At 44.6% G+C, this 21545-nt stretch overlaps 1 protein-coding gene across 1 annotated transcript in view; it reads left to right on the forward strand.

Moving 5' to 3' along the window:
* The window catches only part of LOC144114147 (putative ATP-dependent RNA helicase TDRD12), a 169337-nt gene that overhangs the window by 36786 nt on the left and 111006 nt on the right, over positions 1-21545 (forward strand). The window contains 5 exon segments of the mRNA XM_077647669.1: positions 5191-5343; positions 11710-12926; positions 14631-14725; positions 17797-17887; positions 20359-20478. Of these exon segments, the coding sequence (XP_077503795.1) occupies positions 5191-5343; positions 11710-12926; positions 14631-14725; positions 17797-17887; positions 20359-20478 (1676 nt within the window).

A 21545-nucleotide genomic window follows, 5' to 3' on the forward strand; every position in this document is an offset into this window, starting at 1 on the left:
TTCGTGAAACATTACTGTGCAAAGGGGTCCGCTACATTGAAATGTTTCATGAGCACCACAGTCGAAATGTCTTCAACCCCTCACATCCAAAACAAACTACTGTAAAAACCGGACTATAGGTCGGACGGGACTATAGGTCAACCCCCCAATTAACCAATTCTAAAAATGAAAAAAAATCTTTTTCAATGGAAAAAGTACCGAAAGCCACCCTTTCCTTGAAGCAAATGCGGCTCAACAGGTTGCACAATGGTGACAGTATTTACCGTATTTACGCGCATAATTTGCGCACCCTTAACTTATCACCCGGGTTTGCAAAAAAATTTTTACTCGCATATTTTACGTACCGTGCTGAGCTAGACCACCATCATCCACGCGGGCTCTACCCTATGGCTCTACCCAGTAGCATTCGGCTATTCCGCGTGTTTGTTCGGAAGGCTTTTTGAATATTTTGTCCACTGGGCGTTCATGGTGGTGTCAGTGGCCGCTGTTACAATCGCGGCGGCACCAGCGGCATCGCCACTCGGAACAGCCAGCAGCGCTTCCGGGGAGGATCGGCAGCTGATAGAAGAGCCAGCACAGCTGTTTGTTTGGCTGATGCATGTGACTCGACTGCCGGCTACGCTTTTCTTGGTGGCTCTGACGGCTTGTGTTCGGTTGTTCGGTTGTGTCTTGCGATAGGATATCACAACTATACAGCAAGTTTCAAAGTGCTTGTCAGCGCCTTATCACGGCGCGGAGCGGCAAAGCCAGCGAGAATAACCGCATGTGCACAAGTTTGTCCATAGACGACAATCCTTGTGTCGGAAAACTTGTGCGCACGTGGCTATTCTCGCTGGCTTCTCAGCTCCGCGCCGTGATAAGGCGTCGACAAGCAGTTTGGTCGGCGCTCGCGCAGTACTGTTAAAGAATTGTGTGGTGTGATAATTGATTTATTGATTCGCGGTTGCTTTCCTGGACGAAGCTGCGAAAGCAAACTTACAGAATCTGGAACTACCGAACAATTGGCTGGGCCGCAAGCGATGACGCTGTTTTAAGTGTCTTATTCAGCTTCGTGCATGCACCATTATGCCATCCCGCAAGGAGGGGGCGGGGGGGGGGGGGGGGGGGTGCACGGCCTTTCATTTAGAGTGAACTTTTTTTCGAGGGGGCGGCCAGCGTGGGATGCGGGTCCGTGTGCTGACGTATACGCAGCAACATACACTAGACCTATATTGCGCGTTATGACCTTTGTGGACTTTTTTTCGCAAAATCCCCGCGTAATTTGCGCACCCCCTTCTTCGAGCCCTAAATTTTTAATAAAAAGTGCGCAAATTATGCACTTAAATACGGTATTCTCATTTAAATGCTGCTCATATGTACACCCGGCCAATTTTTTAACAGTATCGCACGCCCGTCGACCCGCGTTTTTGTCAGCACCTTATCATCACGGCACAGAGCAGCGAAAACAAACGTGGTACGTGCATGTGTACACATGCGCTTTCTGTCATTTCTTTTGCCACTCCGTGCTGTATCTCTACCTCTTTGACGCGGATGCATTTGGCAGTCACAGGTAGCGATCTTGCACGCAACTCCCGGACGAACTCCGCAACCTTTCCTTCCAATTCTGGATACGCTGCGGTCCGCCCACGGAATGTTTTCCTCAGGTTGCCACAAGTTGTAATATGCAGCTTCTGCCTCCGCCAGTATCGAATGCTCTTTTCAGATACTCCAAATCTTCGCTGTGCCGCCAGGTTGCCGTGAGCTTCCGCGTATCTAGTCACGTTTTTCTTGAAGGCGACGGTGAATTGCTGTCGGATTCCGCTCATTTTGAAACAAAATGTGAAAAAGCAGCCTTTAGCCAAAATGGCTTTGCAACAACGAAAACGCAAAATAAAGGTGCCACAACGTCGCCTCGCTGTTGCTGATGGCGATGGTGATGGAGGCTGTTGACTTCAGCCACCCATCATTGCAAGAGTTCCGTAGTTTTTCCGCCAATGACCGGTAAATAAGACGGGAGTCTACTTTTCGCCATGGTTTTTTGAAAAAAAGTTCGGCATATATTCCGGTTCTTACGGTACGCACATCTTCGAACACCTAGCCGGCTTTTGCTTTGGTGTTATCTTTTTTTTTTTCATTCTTGATGGCATGTCTTTAGAGTGCTCAGTAATCTGTAGCATCGACGTAGTGCTGGCCTTCAGCCACAGTTGCACAGGCCTCAGATCTTTAATTGAACGAATACCAAATCTTGTCATAAAACTCCGCACCTAAGTATGCCGTAACTAACTCACCGAGGTAACCTCAGAGGAAATCTTTCTTAACAATTACGTTAATAATACGTGCTCACTGTATGCCACCACTGCATATAAATCACTTTATTCCCAATCTACAACTCCAGGCTCCAAAGTGGTTTCAGTTTATTGTTCTTGGGGTAGCAGTTAAGGCTCATTTCATATCATACGTCTGGCCGTTTATCCAGCAACAAAATTGCATGGGTGACAGGTTGCATCTCCGCATTACTCGAGCTCATGTGTCGCCGGTGTTTAGCATTGTTCGCTTCAAAATGTTTTTGCTGTATCGCAGCGCGATCCGACAGTTTTGCGATAGTCGACTGCAGTGGCCAATCACAGTGATTTAAAGCGAACATGCTGAACACTGGTCCTGATGATTAGGTACGCGTTTTTTTACGCGAGGTTAAAAAAAAAGTAAATTCTCAACAGCAAAATTGAGGAGTGGGTTCATTATGTGAGTGGGCTCATTACACGATAAAATGCAGTACTATGTAACGAGCGGTTTTTGGCAGCTTTTTGGGGGCAGTTCATTAATTCAGATCTTTGGATTATTTGGACATTTCTCCAGCCCCTTTAAGCCCAAGTAACGAGGTTTTATTGTACATTCACTCCAAATTAGACGACATTGATCGTTGACATATAGTTCTGAACCTAGTTCTATTAAATTTTTTATTTCCTGCCATTCGCCATTGGTTGAAATATTATGCCAGCGTTGCCTCTTCATTACTAGTTCATGTGCTGGGCGTAGTGTAAATTCAGCCTGTGGTGAAGGTCCGGAAATTGCATTAAAGATGGAATCAATTTTGGGAACAATTGTTTTATTATGCGTACCCAGTTCTCAAATGACATGATCATTGATCTGCCCCTGGCATTCACAAGCACTGCCTACAGTTTTAAACATGGTGTTGGTCTACTAAGTGTTCCAGGGAAGCCCGCCACTAATTCTTAAATGTGGGCTTTTTGAAGTACAAAGATCAATTATGCGGTATAGTAATAGAGAATCATGCAAACTAGTGAGCTGGTTAACTTTCTGATCATTTTTAACTATTATAATTAGTCATCTATTTACAACCAGAGGTTTGTAGCAGGCTGTTATAATAGGCATATCAAATTTTTGAATTTCGAAAATACAGTTACCCTCCATGCTCTGGCTCAAATTTCGGCCAGCCCAAAACAGTGCCCTTGTGGCGCTCGTGTCATGTGATCTCTCTTGCATGTCACGTGACCTCTGGACAGCAGCGCAGGTGACATAGATAAGGTCACATGGCGTGTGCTCCAAGGAGTGGCACATGCTGCGCTTTTCGTAAGGTGTGCACGCGTTTGGTGCTTTTCGTAAAGTGCGTGCCTTTTAGCATAAAAAGGTCAAATTTTGTTGAGCCACAATGCTGAAGGTAATTGCGTTTTCAAAATTCCAAAAACTGATATGGCTATTACTAATAGCCTCCTACAGATCTTACAACCAGGTGCCTAACTGTAATAAATTCACATTCAGGGATTAAATTGCTCACTAGTTAGCATATTCTCCTTTTTTTCTGATGCCTGCCAACACCAGTATTACTATGCCACAGAGTCTATCTTTATGCCCCAAAAAAGGACTATTTGCAAAGGACAAGCTGCAATGTTTACAAGGCCAGTGTCCTTGCACTAAGAGCCAATGACACTAGCCTGAAGAGAGCCATTGCCACATGGTCGTACCTTCTCCTGTGGAGCAGCAGCAGGTAGTCCTGTGGTATAGAACAGCATTTACTTGAACTGCTGTCTTCACAAGAAACTTCATGCTGGACACAATTTTCCCTCATTTATATGCAGGCGTTGTAGAAAGGCAAGTCTGCATACTCCTTAAGCCAGCTTAAGGCTAATGCAGTTTGAATGTTAACTGGAAACACTTTCATGTGCAGCCACCCTTCATGGTGCTTGATGGCTGTAACATCTGGCTGCCGAGCCCAAGGTTTGCGGGTTGTGATTTTGGCTACAGCAGTTGAATTTTTTTTTTTGTTAGCACTGAAATGGTGAGATACCTGCATACTGAGATTTTAATGCACATTAAAGAACTCGGGCAATCAACATTAATTGGTAGCCCTCCATTGCAATGTTCCCCATAACCCACAGTGTCGCTTTGGCACACACAAATCCATCAATTATTCAAATGCAGACACTTTGGGCTGTGGCGGTGTGATGTCAGTGCATGTTAAAGAACCTCAGGGGTCGAAATTTCCGGAGCACTTCACTACGGCGTCCCTCATATTTTAAGTTGCTTTGGGACGTTAAAACACCAAACCAGCAGACACTTTGTTTGGCACCATGTTTACTTATTTTCTGCCATTGCCCGAACCTACTTATGACAATTGTTCGCTTTTTTTTTGTACGCATTTGCTTTTTGTAGTTTTCTCTGCCAGCGGTGCTGTAATATGACCAGTATCAGTTCGAGGCTTATAGTTTGCAACTATAGGCAACCGCACTGAAGCTTGCTGTGGTGATCACAGCATACAGCCTAGTGAGAGGAGAACGCATGTTTTGGTGCACCGGTGGGGTGCTTCGACGCCACGTGCTTGTGCTTAAAGGCATGAGCATCCGCACTTTATTGAAGGCACACTGGTGTGAGTCAGCTAACTGTGCTACGTTGAGAGCACCTATGCAAGGAATTTTATCAGCCAGACTTGTGCCCCTAATCGTTCAGAACATAGTCTGGTGTTTGTAGCGGTCCAAGTGGCTAACGGCAGCAGTCTTTTTAGGTGCATAATGCAGCAATTTCAGCGCCGCCTGGGCACTATAGGTTGCCTATTACTCCTTTTACTGGTATATACAAAAGCTAGATAAGGGATGTGTTCCTTGTGTAGGCTAATTGAAAAACGTTAAGTGATATTTAGAGCAAAATATGTGGTTGCAACCTTCTCACACACAAATATTGTCCACATTTTAACAGGGGCTGATTCAGCGCAAGTCCAGGTGCTAGGAAGCACATCCTCTGGGGGCCTAACAGGAAAGTTGTTTATTGGCTGCAACAAAGCTACCATATGTTTAAATGAGGAGCTAGTCAAATTAAACTATGCCTTCCAAGATGTTGAAGACGGTGAAGGTACGTGCAACTCTGTAAAGCATCCACTGCATGGGACTGCATGGTTGGTCTTTTGTTTTGTGCTTGGAGCTTTTGAAAAGTTTGATGGTACTCCTGGTATTGTAGGCATTGGCCTTCAGGTAGGATGAATTCGACTAAGCTAAATTTTTTCATGATGTATCGATAATCAGTTGTGTAAAATAGACTGATAGGTGCGGCCGGCTGCTGTGCATACAGTGCACCGCTCGCTAGGCGCTGCTAGGCCTAACCTGCTTCTGATCGAAGCCACAGCAGACTGTGCTTTAGAACTAGCCACTGTCTATATATCGAGTTGTGTTATCAGTACACTGCAAATAGGGTAGTCTTGTTAAAAATTGAGGTTCAGTTGGTTTCTGCTACTCTTTTGGCAGCGAAGCATACCAGTCAGGAGCCACCACTATACTCCATCTCACAAATCGTTTGCAGCACTTTGAAGGGTGCGGTGATCTGAGCCAATCAGAACGTTGTGCACTGCAATATGGTGCTACGAATGGTGGTTGGAATGGTGGTGGCCCACCATTCGCAGCACCGGCACCGCAGAAAATCTTCGAATTATTCAGGATTTCGAATTAACCGAGTTCAAATTATTGTGGTTTTACTGTACTACACGTCGGCAGGGAACCTTTGCCTTAAACGGGTCATGATATGGTTGTCCTAGGTATTGTAGTTTTGTGCTTCATTAAATAATACAAGAGCCTATGATTCTAGTTCCAAAATTTGAGTGCCCTGGGCACGCTGTATATTCCAAAAAAACTCTATTGAAATTGAGACTGGAAAACTCCTCCCACCGGCAGTGACCGCCATATTGAATGCTCATGTGACGTCACGAGGGAATACATGGAGCATTGTCATCTATCGTTGCCGCAATGCATGCAGCAAGGTGTCTTGCCTCCTGCATTTTCGCCGGCGATCGAAGTAGCAGTCGTCCTTTCATATATGAGTGACTGGTGAATATGTTACTGCTCAAAAGTGATAACGGTAAGGGCCTGTTCACACTTCTCCAAAAATCCGGCGAGCGAAGCGGATTTGGTCGCCGGAAAAAACTAGGACCTGTTCTCATCTGTTAACGCACGGGTGAGACGGAACCGCCGCACCGTTGCTACTTTCCGCTGCTGTTTCTCGCTTTTCCACACACTTCCCGGCTACCACGTCACTGCTTGTGCCGTACACAGATATGGTTAGATAAGAGCATAAATTAACGCTGCCTACCTATTATAAGCATATGCACACTTACATGCGCTAAATGCAGGCACATGAGATGCAATGATAACCTCAGCCTAGTGCATCATCTGGTTGTCAGGATGGGAACCATTACTGTCAACAAACTGATGCTGAGGGCACTGGCATGTTTGTCGCCGCAGAATTTTTCTGGTGGCAGAAATCTGTCCTGGACCGGTCGGCCTTGCCACGCCACTTTCCACCCTGGTCGGCATCAAAAGCAGGTGGATCCGCTTCGCTCGCCGGATTTTTTGACAAGTTTGAACAGGCCCTTACGTGGCGAGAGCGAGTTGACGGGCTAGTTGGTATTGCATGGTGTAGGAACAGCGCTAAGAACAGGACAGAAGTCAAACATGGAAGCACAGGGACGGGCGCTGACTATCAACTGAATCTTTATTTCGGAGCACAAACATATATAAGGTGGCAGCAAGGGGGTACAATCAGGTATGCGCGGTCACATGGAAACAATTGCGCTACCCCTTACAGCACATTATAGCAGTAGCAGAATGCCTCAATAAGAAACGACGGGAACAACGCCCACAAGCACCCAATGGAAACGACCGCAAAAAAGTTGTCGTTATACCCTATCTGCACAATGTCAGCCATAACGTGAAAAAAGTTGGCAAACGAGCAGGCGCGGACGTTGTGTTTTCGGCACCCCATAAGCTCTCCTCACTCTGCAAGAGAGTTAACAGTAGTAGAGTTCCTCGTGGCTGTGGGCAGACGCATGGCAATCCCCACGTTTCATGCGCCACAGGTGTTGTATATTCAGTTCCCCTGTCCTGCGGAAAGAAATACATAGGCCAAATGGGGAGATGTATAAACACCAGGCTACAAGAACACCACAATATTATGAGCAGGGTAGCTATCACCGGGAACCTTGCAAAACATTGCAAAAAGTGTAATTACGACACCGCACCCCTGTTTACGACGGGTGCACGATCATTGGCAAAGGACGGGATCGCTTATCTAGAGAAATAATCGAAGCCATCGAAATCCGGCATGCCAAGGACTGCTGTGTGAGCACTCCGTCCATCTGCCTTTCTGAGAAAGAATTGATGTTCTTAAAGGCAGCTGGGCATACCTTTTGAGAGGTGACTTAACTCAGGGTATTTATGTTCTAGCAGTAATTTTTTCCCCTTTCGTTCTTTGGGGTTCATGGTGCTTTGGTTTTTGGCGTTTTTTTGTTGACTGTCTTCAAAAACTTTTTAGTCTTTTTTAATTTTTGGCCCCTGTTAAACTTGAGAAATGTTGAACGCCCTCTTTACATGTTTTTAGCCGCACACAGCAATTTTTATTGTTTTTAATGGTTTTATTCTTTCACTATCGTTTTCCACGAGTTTTAAACTTTTATAAACCCATTTTTTCGCCATACTTTCGCATCCTGTTTAATCCTTCATCTAGTTTTTCTTAGTTCGCGTGACGGCCCTCTACTCCGTGCAGTTTTTTATCGGTTTTTTCTGTTATATCGCCTCTTCCCTTCCGTCCATCTCAGCCTCAGATGTCAAAATTCATTATTTGACGTGACTATTCACTGTTTCCATGTGACTGCGCATACCTGATTGTACCCCCTTGCTGCCACCTTATATATGTTTGTGCTCCGAAATAAAGATTCAGTTGATAGTCAGCGCCCGTCCCTGTGCTTCCATGTTTGACTTCTGTCCTGTTCTTAGCGCTGTTCCTACACCACCCTTACGTGGGTTGTCGTCAGTATAGTTAAGGTCTGATCACACTAAGCCAGGAGTCTCAAAACATGTATTGCTATGTGGGCCATATTGAGAAATTTGTCTCCCAGTGGCCAGAAGGTGGAAAATGGCAAAAAAGGGCAAGGGGGTTAAATCGCAATGGCGTTTTGGGGGCGGGGGGGGGGGGGGGGGTGGAGAGCATTAATCAACGTTTAGTGTGCTGAATAAAGGAAACTACAAAGATGATTGAACGGGTACATACTTGCACGATACTTGCACGAAGAAGAAAATGCGCTGTGTACATGTCGTGTGTGTTCCTTTGTTATGTCCAGTCTTCTTTTCGCGAGTACACACCAGTTCAAAGATAAACCAACTTGTTCAAACAAGAGTATTACTTAAAGATAATTGGCCTTGTCAAGAAGAGGTTTTGTTTTTTAATTGCAGGAACTACAGTTCAGTTCTAAGCATGCTAACTAAGGGGTGCTTGCACAAGTTTGTGCTCCCAAACATAGCAGTGATCCTTGTCGCTTTGTGCCGCAGAGTTGGAAAAAAATTGTTTTGTCTGAAAAAATTTAAAACTCCAGGGCACCTACGCCTTCAAACTTCTGCCGTAATGTGGCGTTTGCTTGAAGTTCAATAAGCTCTATTTGCAACTTGGGTTCAACATCATCAACTCGTGGAGCGAAGGGTACAGAGAATATTTCAAACTGTTTGTAGAGGCTGTGGATGTCTCGAAACCGAATTTTTTTAATTCTTCCATAAGATTGCGGAGCGAATCTGCGAAAATATTGGAAGGTTCTTGGGCAACGCGTCCTCGTGGCTTGAGTTATCGAAAGTGCTCCATGCTCCAGCTTATTTGCATTTATCTGGAGCTGCCAGAATTGTAATTTGGCCTGAAATGCACAAACATCCTCGCTCGTTTTCATTATTATTTTTATTTCCCTGAAATTTTTCATTTAAGATGTTCAGGAAATCATATATTTGTGAGAAATACAAGGGACTGAAGCCACTTGGCGAATTAATTGGCTTATTTTTCTCTTTCAAAAAGCTGTCGATTTCTTCTGAGGGCAAAAAATCTTCGGCACTTTTCTGCGGCTCAACCAGCGCAGTTCCGTGCAGTGTTACATCTCCTTATGATTGCATTCTTCCTCTTGTAAAAGAGAGGTAAACTGACAGTGGTTAAGTACTCTTGAACGAGTGCTCCATGTCCACTTAATGCACTGCAATTGTGATGATGACAGGAAATGAAGTCACGTTGCAAGTTTTATTGCTTCAGTACAGACACAGTATGATGGCTGATTAAACACATCACCTTGTTCCAAGCTCAAGCTCATGGTAGGGCAAGAGCGAATTGTTCAATAACTCCAAGTGGGAACAGAGTTGGTCAAAGGTTTAGGAAAATCCCCCAAGGTGGAGTAGATTCGTAATAAGGAAGTAATTACTCAATGGCATCCACCCAAGCGCAGTCATACGGCTACAAAGGAAAGCTATACAGCTTTCTCGGAAACTGCTCACCTTTGGTTATCAAGTGTAACCTGTAATTTGAGTAGCATGCAGCCACATTTTGGCCACACGTAAAAATTTGGTCCGTACCCCTCTTGGGAATGTTTCCTTGAGAATGTTTATTCTTGTTTCGGGTACCTGTTGATTTTAGCGTACTGTTGGGATTTTGCAGAGAGCAAGGTTTCTGGTGACTGAATTTTATGTGTGAGCTGTCAAATGATGAGGCAGTAGCCTAACAGACTGAATAAGGTGGTGTCTAGCACTGTGTCCTGTGAAGTTCTTTATTGACTGTTGTTACAGCATACTACAGTTGAACCTCGCTACAACAGAACTGACGGGGGTGCGCGAAAAATTTCGTTGAAGTGGAAATTTCGTTGTGGCGAAATCAGCCCAAAAACACTGTCAGGTTGGACAACATAGTCCCAAAACATCATTTATTTCCAAAGAAGTCGGTCAGCTTCTGCTTTTTTTTTTTTCCCACGAGTGCCGTGGCGGACTTTCGCACTCTGTGAGCAGTTGCATCGAGACGTCGTTATCGTGAGCACCAATAAATCTGCGGAGCACATCAAATGCTTCCATCACTTTTAGTGCAGATGATGGTGCTAAATCTTCTGCGTCACTGTCCTCGTCTGATAATGTGTCGCTGTGGCGAACGCCCTCAATTATGGCTTCATCACTCAGCTTCTCGGAAGAAAGGAACTTCCACTTCCTAGACAAACTCGCCATGCTCGTGTCGATTGCAGCGCACAAGCAAGAGTGAAAAAAACTAGGGCAGACGCGCTGCTGCTGTTGCCAGGCTGCTGCGTCCTTTGGCGACGGATTGGTTGCGGCTCTGGCTTGGAAGAAAACGGGAGCTTGCACCCGCGCCTTGTCGCAAGGCAGCCAGCCCGATTGTCATCACCACCAAGCAATGGCAGTCTTCATGTGCGTTTGAATGAGTGGATCAATTGGTTCTAGCGAAAGTTTAGTGAAACAAAGCAGCATGGACCTACGGAAGTACACAGATGGGCGGCGATATGCTTGTTTTATTGTAAGATGGATTTGTAAACCCAGCTTTGCATAGCAAAAATTTCGTTGAAGCGGAAACTCCCCCTAAAAATGGTTCGTTGGGATGAGAATTTTGTTCCATTACTTTCTATGGCGAGCTGACGGGAAATTAGATATATTTCATTGAAGCGACGTTCATTGTAGCGGGGTCCGACTGTAGTACCATGTCTGAACCTGATATTCCAACTCTGACAGTCTTTTAAGGGCAACTGGTAATTTGTGCTTTTGATTCATGTCAACATGGTTCATGTGCTTTTCGTAGTTACGGCGCTCGGCTGCTGGCCCGAAAGACGCGGGTTTGATTCCAGCCGCGACGGTCGAGTTTCGATGGAGGCGAAATTCTAGAGGCCTGTGTACTGTGCGATGTCAGTGCACGTTAAAAGAACCGCAGGTGGTCGAAATTTCTGGAGCTCTTCACTACGACGTCTCTCATAGCCTGAGTCGGTTTGGGGCGTTAAGCCCCCATAAACCAAACCAAACCAAGCTTTCCGTCGGTATCTGTTGGTAACATGCCAATAATGGATGTGCGCTCAAGCCGCAGTGGCCGCCATTTTCACATTTCTGCAGCACTGCAAAAGGCTGCAGTGCACGTTTGGTCGATTTATTTCCCCTGCTCCGGCCTGCACTACTGTAGCTGCGTATTGGATGTTAAGACGTCGACTGTGACATTGTGTGAATACCCCCTATTGGATACTGAGGGTCTGCAGTGTGTAATTTTGCCTTTAAACTATTGATATATGTGTGAAGTAATTTAATTTAACCTTTGTATAGTTCAAACGGGGATTTCTAAACCTAAGGAGTTGGAAATCCAAGGTGAGTGTCAGTGTGTGTTAGGATGCATCTGGGTGTGGTTCTCTGGTGCTAATTCTCCTTCGGATTCATTCTTTTTCTTCAGCATTCATGTTGCAGGAGGAGCGGAGATTGCTCAGAACTGGCCAAAGTGAACAGCCTTTGGTGAAGGAACCGCGACTTGAATATAGTGGCCACCAGATTTATTCTGGTATTCAGCAAAGTGTGGCCGCAGCAGCATTCCAGAATGTTTATGAAGATATCCTTGAGCGTGCCCCCGGAGTGCATTGCATTCCTGTGAAAGTGTCACAGGCAGAGGCAAAAGTGTCTCCACCTTCATCTCCTCCTGCCAGTTCTGCTAGCTCCCCCACTCAGGGGTCATCCTCATCTACCAGCATTTCCATTGGGGCAGCTTCAACAGGCTCAGATACGCCTCCTACATTACCGGGCCTTGGCAGAGGCCTTGCCTTAATGCTGCGGTTTGACGAATGTAGGCGTCCGAGCCCATTGCAAGAGTCCAGAGTGGAAGGCAGCACAAACGATTTGGCACAAGAATCAAGAAGTCCTGTGCTTGGCCTGAGACAAGATGTTGCATCTTACACTCCTACTGCAGTAGCCACTCCTTCTAAAAACCTTAGTAGTAGTGAAACTGCTGGAATTACAGACAGCACAAACTCTAAGACGTCAACACCTGTAACACAGCAGACACCAGTCTCCAAGGACAGGCCAGCGCTTACCACTTCTAAGCCTTGTGTTCCAAGCACCAGACGTAATCGGAAACCTAAACCTCGTGGTCGTGCTCGAATGGCCCAACCATATCTCGCTTGCAAGGCACAATATGATCCAAGTGTTAAGGTCAGGCCACCCAGGACAGCTAATTCTGACTCCAGTAAAAAAGTGCAGGAAGCAGGTACTAAGGCTGAAAACAGTGAAGCATCTGTACAAAGCAAGACGTCTGAATTTCGGGCATCTGATACTGGGAGCCCAGTAAAGACTGACTCATCATTGTATCGTTCTGCAGGGCAAGGCCATGCGCGTCTGCAGTTTAAACCAACTTCTTGCCATGTATTCGGTCAACAAGTTTCTTCACTACCGTTAGAACCAATGAATGCCCAGCAAAAGGACTCTGTGGAGCTATGCGAGGGTCCTGAAAGTGGCAGCAGTCAGTGTAAGCCTTTGCCTACATGTGTGGACTTCAGCGATACCTCACCATGTCCAGTGAGCAAGGCCCAGAGGCAGAAGGATCTCTTGCAACAGCTGGAGAGTGCATTGAATGGAGCACCTTTGCGAAGCACTTGCTCATTGGAGTCTCAAGCTGTTGAGGTAAGCTCTGCCAAGCCTGAAACAACTGCAACAAATGCATGTGGCAGATCGCATGATGTAATGGTAGAGGACCTTAGCTCTTCAATTCTCGTACCTTCGTAATGTATACAGGCTTATACCCCTGTCACACGGGACTTCTTCTCGGCCTTTGCCGTAAAGTTGTCTTATTGCACTAAAGGAGGAAAACCGAAAAGGAGCAGCAACGCTCCTACACGGCAAATCCAAAGGAGCTAGAACGCGGCCTCCGTGAATGCCAAAAGTCACTGCTGTGTGTGAAGCGGCGCTAGTAACATTATGAAATTAAAGCAGACGGTAGCACTTCAGCCACGAGTGCATTCGTTTATGTTGGAAAAAGTAGCTATCACGATAATAAACGAGCGTTCTGACGGTGAGAAACGGATATTTTGAAACAGTTTTTTTTTTTTTTATCGTTCTCGGTCCGACCACGGTAAGCGCACTTTTCCGTTCGGCTCCTCGTTGTGTTCGAAAAGCGTGCTTTGTTGCTTGTGTGTTTGTGCACACAAGCAAACTCAAAACACGCACACAACAAAGAGCAAACGAAGAAAAAACAGCAAAGCGAGATGCGCAAGCACGTGTGTGTCGATGCGGCTGCTGAAAAGCGTTCAAGTCCTTTCTTAGCAGTGTAGATGTCTTTAGTCATAGCCTCCTCTACGGTTAAGTGCACTGTAACGCAAAATTAACCGTTGTATAAGATAAATTAGATATTTTTTACGGTTTCAAAACTAAAAATTGCATCAATTTTTTATTCTTTGAGCTCGCTAGCTGGCGCTGCCGTCTGGGTTGCTCCTTTAAGCAACTTTAAGGCCGCTGACGGCCACCTTATTCAGTCATGAAAACTTTCTTCAGATTCTTCCAAAAGCATTTTTTTAGGCATCAGAAGACTGCTGTATAGTCATGGACAAGTTCACTGTCATTGTAGTTAATATGTGTGCAATACGCACGCAGGAAATATTGTTTAATGCCTTAAAATAGCTCTTAAAGGGGCTCTCAATGAAGCTGTGATATGCCTGGGGTGTTAAAGGGTGTCACCTCACAAATATCCTACAGCAAAAATTTTTTTAATGCTCAAAATATGAATTCCTTCAAGCCTTCGGGACTTTTCCTCTCTCGTCACATTTTCACAAGCCATGGTTGGTGCTGCTCCGCCGGCCCTACCCTTTCGAGCCCACTGCCAGCTGCCGATGTGCTTGAGAATTCCCCGAGGGGCAGAGCTTCCTGATCTGCAGAAATGACGTGGCTGCCTTGGCTGTTGCAATGGTAGCTGCGTGACGCCTGAAAAAATCTAACCAATTGCCATTTCTGAACAGAAATACGCAGCAGCGTGATACAGAGGAGGATGCAAGCATGAGTCTGCAAAAGGGACTCTCCAACCTTCACAAGCAATTGCGGGTTCTTTGCTGCATGTAGAAGTGTATTACTTGGCTCTGGTGTTCATGACAACAGAACTTAGTGATTCAGCTATGTAAGCTTCTCAGGAGGTTTTTTAGAGCCCCTTTAAGGTACAAAATAATTCGCTGAAGGTTTTTGCACCATTGACTTCTAATATTTGGTGCTAAACCAGGTTTTTAATAATTTTTAAGTTTTAAAGCGTTTGAAAGTTGTTCACATGTGACTGGCACGGTCACATACTAGAATGACAGCCTGACAGTGTTTTTTTTTTTTCTGTGTCATGTTGTTCTGAAGGATGCAAGCCCTGCTGTTCAGAAACCAGAATGGCATCTCGAGTTTACCTTTCACCAGGCACCCATGAATGTCAGCCAAGGCCTGGAAGATTTGCAGTAAGTGAAACTTGTATGGAATATGTTTGCCTTGGCTGCCTGTATGCATGTGCTTTGTGATAATAAAATTTGTACTGCAAAGAAAGAATCAATGTTCATTGCTGTTTTTTTTTTTTTGCCTGTCCTGAAGTCCTTTGAGATTGGACAGGTCATTTTTTTTTGCTACTTTGGAAGCCTGGGTGCAGCTACAAATGTCTAGCTCTGAATACAGACTTAGCAATACTGGTTTCTTGGCCTGTCGTTTGTCACGAGCTTTATAAATCTAGAGATTGTTCTAACATAAAGAGGTCCATTGGCTACACAACACAAAGGAGAAATTTTAATACAAAAGCTGCAGGATTCCAGTTAGCATGACCCGTTTGGCTCTTTCCTTACCGTGTCCTTTGAGCATGGGTCAGCAGTGACTTGGATATGTTCTATTTCAAAGCTACCACTGCTCTTGCTGACGTGTTATCATTTATATAGTCCAAAAAGTCAAGTTCGAATTACTTCGAAGTAATTTGTAACTGCTACGAAGCGGCGAATTTTAGTGAGGGACACAACAGCGGGTCGACTGCTTTTCTTGACGAGCATGGTGAACCTCCAATATCCAGACCATCCTGCAAATGACTTCTGTGTTCATTTTTTTGGGGGGGGGGGGACTTTTTTTAACTTTACGGGCTTAATCTTTTTAAATGCTGGCTATGGCGGTGAACCTCAGGATGATGTGTGATAGTTTGGATTTATATAGTGTTTCATACATCAGGTGCAATGCTATGAAAGGTATGGAAGTAGTCTGCATGTAAAGGGTGGTGTTTTGTTCCGTGCTTCTTTTTTTGTGGCCCACTGGTCTAAGGCACAAAAATTTGTGTTGTCAGCAGTAAGAGGATATTTAATAGAATTCATGACAAATGTATCATGTAATAGACATACCTGCAAATAATTCATTGCTTTTTTCTCCCCACAAGGAATGCAGTACTTTTTGATCGCGCATGTCGGCAGCGCAAACAAAAGAGCGCTAGCTTAGACTATGTTGCACCTGATATATGAAATGGAGTATAGTTCTTAGGTTGAAGACCTCAAGAAACCAGCCCAAAACATCAACTCGTGTCCACCAGGGGGCACATTTTTTTACCCCATTCCGGTTTATCGATGTTTTGTGCTGCTTGAGATGTAATGGGGATGTTCGCAGTACTATGGTCGTTATTTGCCATGTCAGCATTATCTAGCCAAGATTTGGTCTTGCCATGGCTACAGAGACTGCAGTTTTACCAAGAAGAAGATTGTCGATTTGCATAGTTAGGCCAAATACGAATTAGGTGCGCTAGCACTGAGGTTTTCACTTCAATTCCGGTATATCCATTGTTCACGGACGGAAGGTGTTCGGATAGCGATAATGGGTTAATGCTCGTATATGCGGATTTCGTGATTCTCTAATTTGCATTCATAGATCCCTGGGAGTCCTGATACCACATGTGGCGCAGTGGTTAAATGATGCAGCCCTGACCTGTGATGGCAGATGCTTGCATTGGTGGGGATTGCAAGACCCAGGCTGCACTCCCTGAGCAACCTTTTGCATAACACACTCACGCATGTACAGAGAGAGACAGAGCATCTGCCTCGCGTTCAAGAGCACCGGGGTTCGAAACCCGGTGCCTCGCAATCCTCCTCTAGGTAAAAAAAATCCGCGTGTCAAAATTTGATGATCAGGCCTGGGTACGGCCTGCTCTCGGTGGCCATACCGATAATGCACTCTCTCATGAGAACCAATTTGATTGTGGACAGGCTGTCACAAAGGCTTCAGAAAAATGAACACAACTGGTAAATGCAGGGAATTTCTGGATATTTTTCTAAATAGAGGCAAATATCGGTCAACACGATTATGTCTTGATCATCCTGAGCAAACAACCGAGAGCTACAGCCAATGACCCACAAAAAAGGTCTCAAAGTGAAGAGTCCTATGAGGCAGCAAATAGTGTTTTTTTTGTAGCTTGAAATGTCAGTCGAAGCACTAGAACTTGAGATATTTTATGCAATAAAACAATTTTTTTTTGTGTTTCAGATATTATTTTTATGTTACAAGTGTTAACATTACAAATAACCATAATTCTCATCAGTTTGTGTTAGACATTTTTTATTACTGCTTAATATTTTTTCATTTGTTAGCTTCATTTTAATGTGTTGCATACTAACTTAGCTAACAATTTTTTTCAGTCAAAAGTAGTGAAGTGAACCTTCAGAAAATTCGTTTCTCCCATAGTAATGAATTCAGCATCCTGCATACTCTTGCACTGTCATAGCTAACTGGCATTCCACAACACCAGGGGCTATTTGGTTTGTGCCATAGTCTCAAGTGGAAATAAAGACAATGCAATTTATTGGAACAAAATAATGTCAGAACAGTGATCAAATGTTTTATACACAGGTGTTCTAATTTGTCTAGAGTACTGGTAAACTGCATGTGGCTATTATGGGACATGCAGTGAGGAGTCTTGCTCTTGAATGGACTTATTTTATTCAGAAGCAGCTAAGCTATAAGCAGTTAGCAATTATTCGGGGCGGGGGTGTCTGTGTTGTAACAAAAAAAAAAAACATTGCTTCAGAAAACACGAATGTCCACAACCACTGAAAGCAGACTACGAGTGGAGGGATTTCTAAAAAGTTTCCACTGCAGTGCTTTGGTATTTTCATCTTGTGCATGCATGTGTGCATGATGTGCATGTTTAGGTGTGGCCAAGATAATATGGAGCACGCTTTGGCATTTTAACTTTTATCTCGCATTCCATAGAAACAATGTGAAGGTTTCTTGGGTTTTACCTTGAGGGCACCGGTGGCGTTTGCTAATGTACGTATGAAGTAAAATTTTCTAGGTAAGGTGTGGGAGGAACTTGATCACTGCAGGGTGCTCCATATTATTAAGGCCATGACTGTACATGACTTTAGGCATTTTTGTTAAACTGAACACTTGATGATTTTAGCAGATTTCAAGCTCTCTTCATGCCTTTAGAGGAGTGCAATCTTGCAGAAACCCATTGCTTTGCTTCTGGAATGTTTTAACATGAGTTCTTCCATGTGGCCTTGGGTCATTGCAGGTTCCATGATTTGCAGAGCTCTTCTGAATTTCAACCAGATTCGGATCCCAGTGAATATTTCAGCGGTCCTGTGGATTTTATTACCAATTATGTAAGTGTTCACTTGTAAAACTATGGAAATACAGAGAAAATGGTTAGCTTTCTCATAGTTGTCTTGGGTTATCTGCCTTGCAGGCATCAAAATATAGTCGTGGTCAAGAAGTGCCAAAAAGAGAAATGACCGATACAATGCAAGCACTGCGTTGGGCCCTTTTTCGTGTTTTGTTTTTGGTGCTTTTGACCACGAATGATTACTATTTCAACTATCCAGTTTTTACCCGAGTATATGCAACGGGCATTCACTAGGAGCTGTCGTGGTCACTGAGCAGCCAGTGCCACCCAGCGAGCGGTGGTGAGAGTACTGCAGGATTGCTCCGGTGCAGCCGGCATAGCAGACTGAGTAGCATAGCGTGAAACCAAAGGCACCACAAGAGAAAGAAAACATGCACAAAAAGTTTCGACAGCACTTGAGGGTTGAACTTTGGGGGGGAAGGGGGGTCGTTTTTGTGAAAGCACTGCTGTACTTCCTTATAATAAATATTTGTATTTTGCATGCCTACAGATTTCACTGCTTTTAGACTGTGCTAGCACAGCCGCATGGCCGGCCAACACATGGCTGTTGCTGCCGCTGCGCCGTGTTTGCCCACATTTGCCCTGCATTTGGTACCGTATAGTTAGCATAAAACAAACTAGTTTTGAACGAATTTTTTCTTCCTGATAAGTGGGGCTTTTACAGCAGTGCCAACCAGCAGTAATTTAAGCCGGGTTGGGTCTCATTTGGTTTCGCACCGCCAACGAAAAGCTTGCCACATATATCTCGGTTATTGTTGCATGCAATTTGCATTGATAACTTCATTCTCCGGTAATCGACAAAAGCTAGTGTGTGTGATGCAGCGTTTGCCTCCGGACAAGTGTGATCGACTGGAGCCGTCAAACAGACTTCGTGGTGACATATCGCATGTGCAAGCTTGTGCAATAGACAACGATGCGACAACACAACGGTTTGTGTTTAAAATTGGCGGCCTTAGCATACAGAACGCAGCAGGACCAGCCGCCGCAATCGGATTGCCGCTGTTGGAGCTTGCGCAGCGGCGAGCTTATCCTGCAGCAAGTGCGCTCCTCACTGCAAGTGCACTCCCGTCGGTGCCGGAGTTATGTTCGCCCGTTGCCTATAGGTTGTTGTGTAATGACCGATTTCAATGTATCAGTCTGCTTCCCTGTAGGATCTCTGTACTTATGCCTGAAGTTTTATTGTTGGTCAGACTTTTGGTTTCCTTGTTGGTTTAAGCATGGTGAACCAGCAGTGTGCTGGTAATGATAATTGGTTGGGTCTTGCAATCCTGTTTCTTGTTCACATTTTAGGGAAAGCTGTGATGGTGATGGTACAAGCAGTAGCTTGCGTAGCACTTTCCCTTCCAATTTTCATAAGCTTTTTTTTTCTTACCCTGCAGAGTGGTTACCAAGTTGAGATGATTGCTGTGTTAGGCTTTCTGCAGTGTTCTGCTTAAAGCCCAATTAAACTTACACTCTAACCATGATTAAGATGTCCAGTTTTTGTTTCAAAGCTGTGTACATAGTGATATTGTGAGGAATTGCGTTGAAGTTGGAGCTGAAAAACAGCTGCTTTATCTATTGTGCTTTAGCTAAGTAAGGTGCAGTAGATCGAATCACTCCTATTTGTCATTTTGAAGCTGCTCAAAGGAGAAGCCAGATGTTTAGAACTTTTTGCTTTCTTGGACTGTGGCACCCCAAAAGTGTAGTATGCAGCACCAGAGGCTACCGAACACTTCGGATGTTTGACAGGGTTTGTCATTTATAAAGAACGTTTGATCCAACTCATTTTTCGTGTTGTGGAGACTTTTTTGGCATTGCCACTAATGCTGGTATCCCCAGTTGAGCACATGCAACGCCTGATGCTTCGGCATTCCAATGGCAAAATGCTCTATATGTATAAAAGTGTTTGTGTCGGATTTTATGCACTATACTCTGGTATATGCATTCTCTCTTCCTTTTCAGCAATGACACTGGCCTATGCTGGCAATTCATTTTTGAGTGAGTGGCAGAAAGTTAGGCGTGCGGATGAGAGTAAGGAGTTGGCGGGAGTAGGGTGGCTGAAGTTGGGACAGAACATGGTTAATTGGAGAGATATGGGAAAGGCCTCTGTCCTGCAGTGGGCACAGTCAGGCTGATCGTGATGATGCAGAGCAAAATGCTATTGAAATGAGTTTAAAATGGACGTGTAAAAAAGTTGTGAGGATGTGTTAGGTGCCATTTAAGTGCCAGAAGCATTGCAAAGTCATGTACCACAGCAACGGGTGAAAAGGTGAAAAAGAGGTTTATGTTTATTTCTTGATTAAAATTGGAGGTGTTAAAAAGTTCGAGCTAACAATGATTATGCATCTGAATGCAGAGTTCACCTTTGAATGCTGATCTTTTCTTAGTATTTCAGTGTTTTTGTTTTTTTTGCATGGTAGTGTTGTGAGACAGTCCAGGGTTTTTTTGGCAACTTGTGTCTTTTTGCAGGATTCTTTCAACCTGACTGAGTCTGGATATTCCAAAGTCCGGGTACTGTGCCATGGCCTTAGGGTGCCTATAGCTCAAGAGGACCTGGACAAGACTATCATTTATAAGCCTCTGAAAGAAGTAAGCACTTTGTACTCTCCAGGGGTTCTCAGACTGGATTGTGTGGTACCCTTGGGTTCCTTTGAGTGTTCTGGTTTCCTCGAGCACCGAAATTCATTACCTCAACCCCCCTCCCTCCTTTATCCATGTTATTCTGGGGCTAATTCCAGTAATTTCTCATAGTAGGCTGTTTTACCATGTAGTCAGTTATTGTTAATTGATTGTAGGCATTTTCTGTCTGGCTGTGCATATGCATGTTCGTTTTTACATGCATGCATGCTAGGTAGGAAGCCAAGACACCCAGGTTCTTTAGTGCCTCTTGAAAATTACGAGGGTTCCCTGAGGATAAAGAGTGAGAACCCCTACTCGGACCGTAGTAAAACAGTGAAACATCTATGTTATTATTATTGCTCACAATTTTTGGTGTGTGAACCAGGAAATAATCCTAACCGGGAATGTTGTATCGTTGAGGTCATACCTTGGCGGAATCATGAATGCCCATTCAGCTTCATTCAAGAAAGTTACGTCAACCTACGAGCTCAAACTCACACTCACAGGGGCCCGGGCTCACTTGAACTCATGGTCTCAAACTCCTGTAGGTTTACGACTAACTTGAGCTCACTCAGACTCGAGAATCGTCCAGGGTGAACCACTCGTTACAATTCACAACTCGTTTCAACTCACTCATCACAACTCATTTGGGCTCACTCACTCTTTTTGACTTGTGACTTGTTTGCGCTCACTCACTCGTCAACTCACTTGGGTTCACTCACTCATTAAGAGTCACAGCTCACTTCGGCATGGGATTGCGCTGCATAATTAATAAGGGATCGAGGCACGTAAGAGAAGCATGACAAGGGAACCGCGCCTCTCGCGTACAGTCACGATGAAACTTGATTGAAGCTTCTGACACATCCCCTTGCGGGCCATTACCGTATCCGCATTAACTAAAAAGGTAAAACAGCGTCTTTCTTCCAAGAAATCCTCTTTTTCGGTAGCCCACAGACATCGCCAAGCCGCCTCACCTTCAAGCGTCGTTTGTCACGGCTGTAATCTTTTATTTCCTTTCTTCCGCTATCAGAGAATGG

This window comes from Amblyomma americanum, chromosome 1, assembly GCF_052857255.1.
Source record: "Amblyomma americanum isolate KBUSLIRL-KWMA chromosome 1, ASM5285725v1, whole genome shotgun sequence".
NCBI classification, from domain to species: domain Eukaryota; kingdom Metazoa; phylum Arthropoda; class Arachnida; order Ixodida; family Ixodidae; genus Amblyomma; species Amblyomma americanum.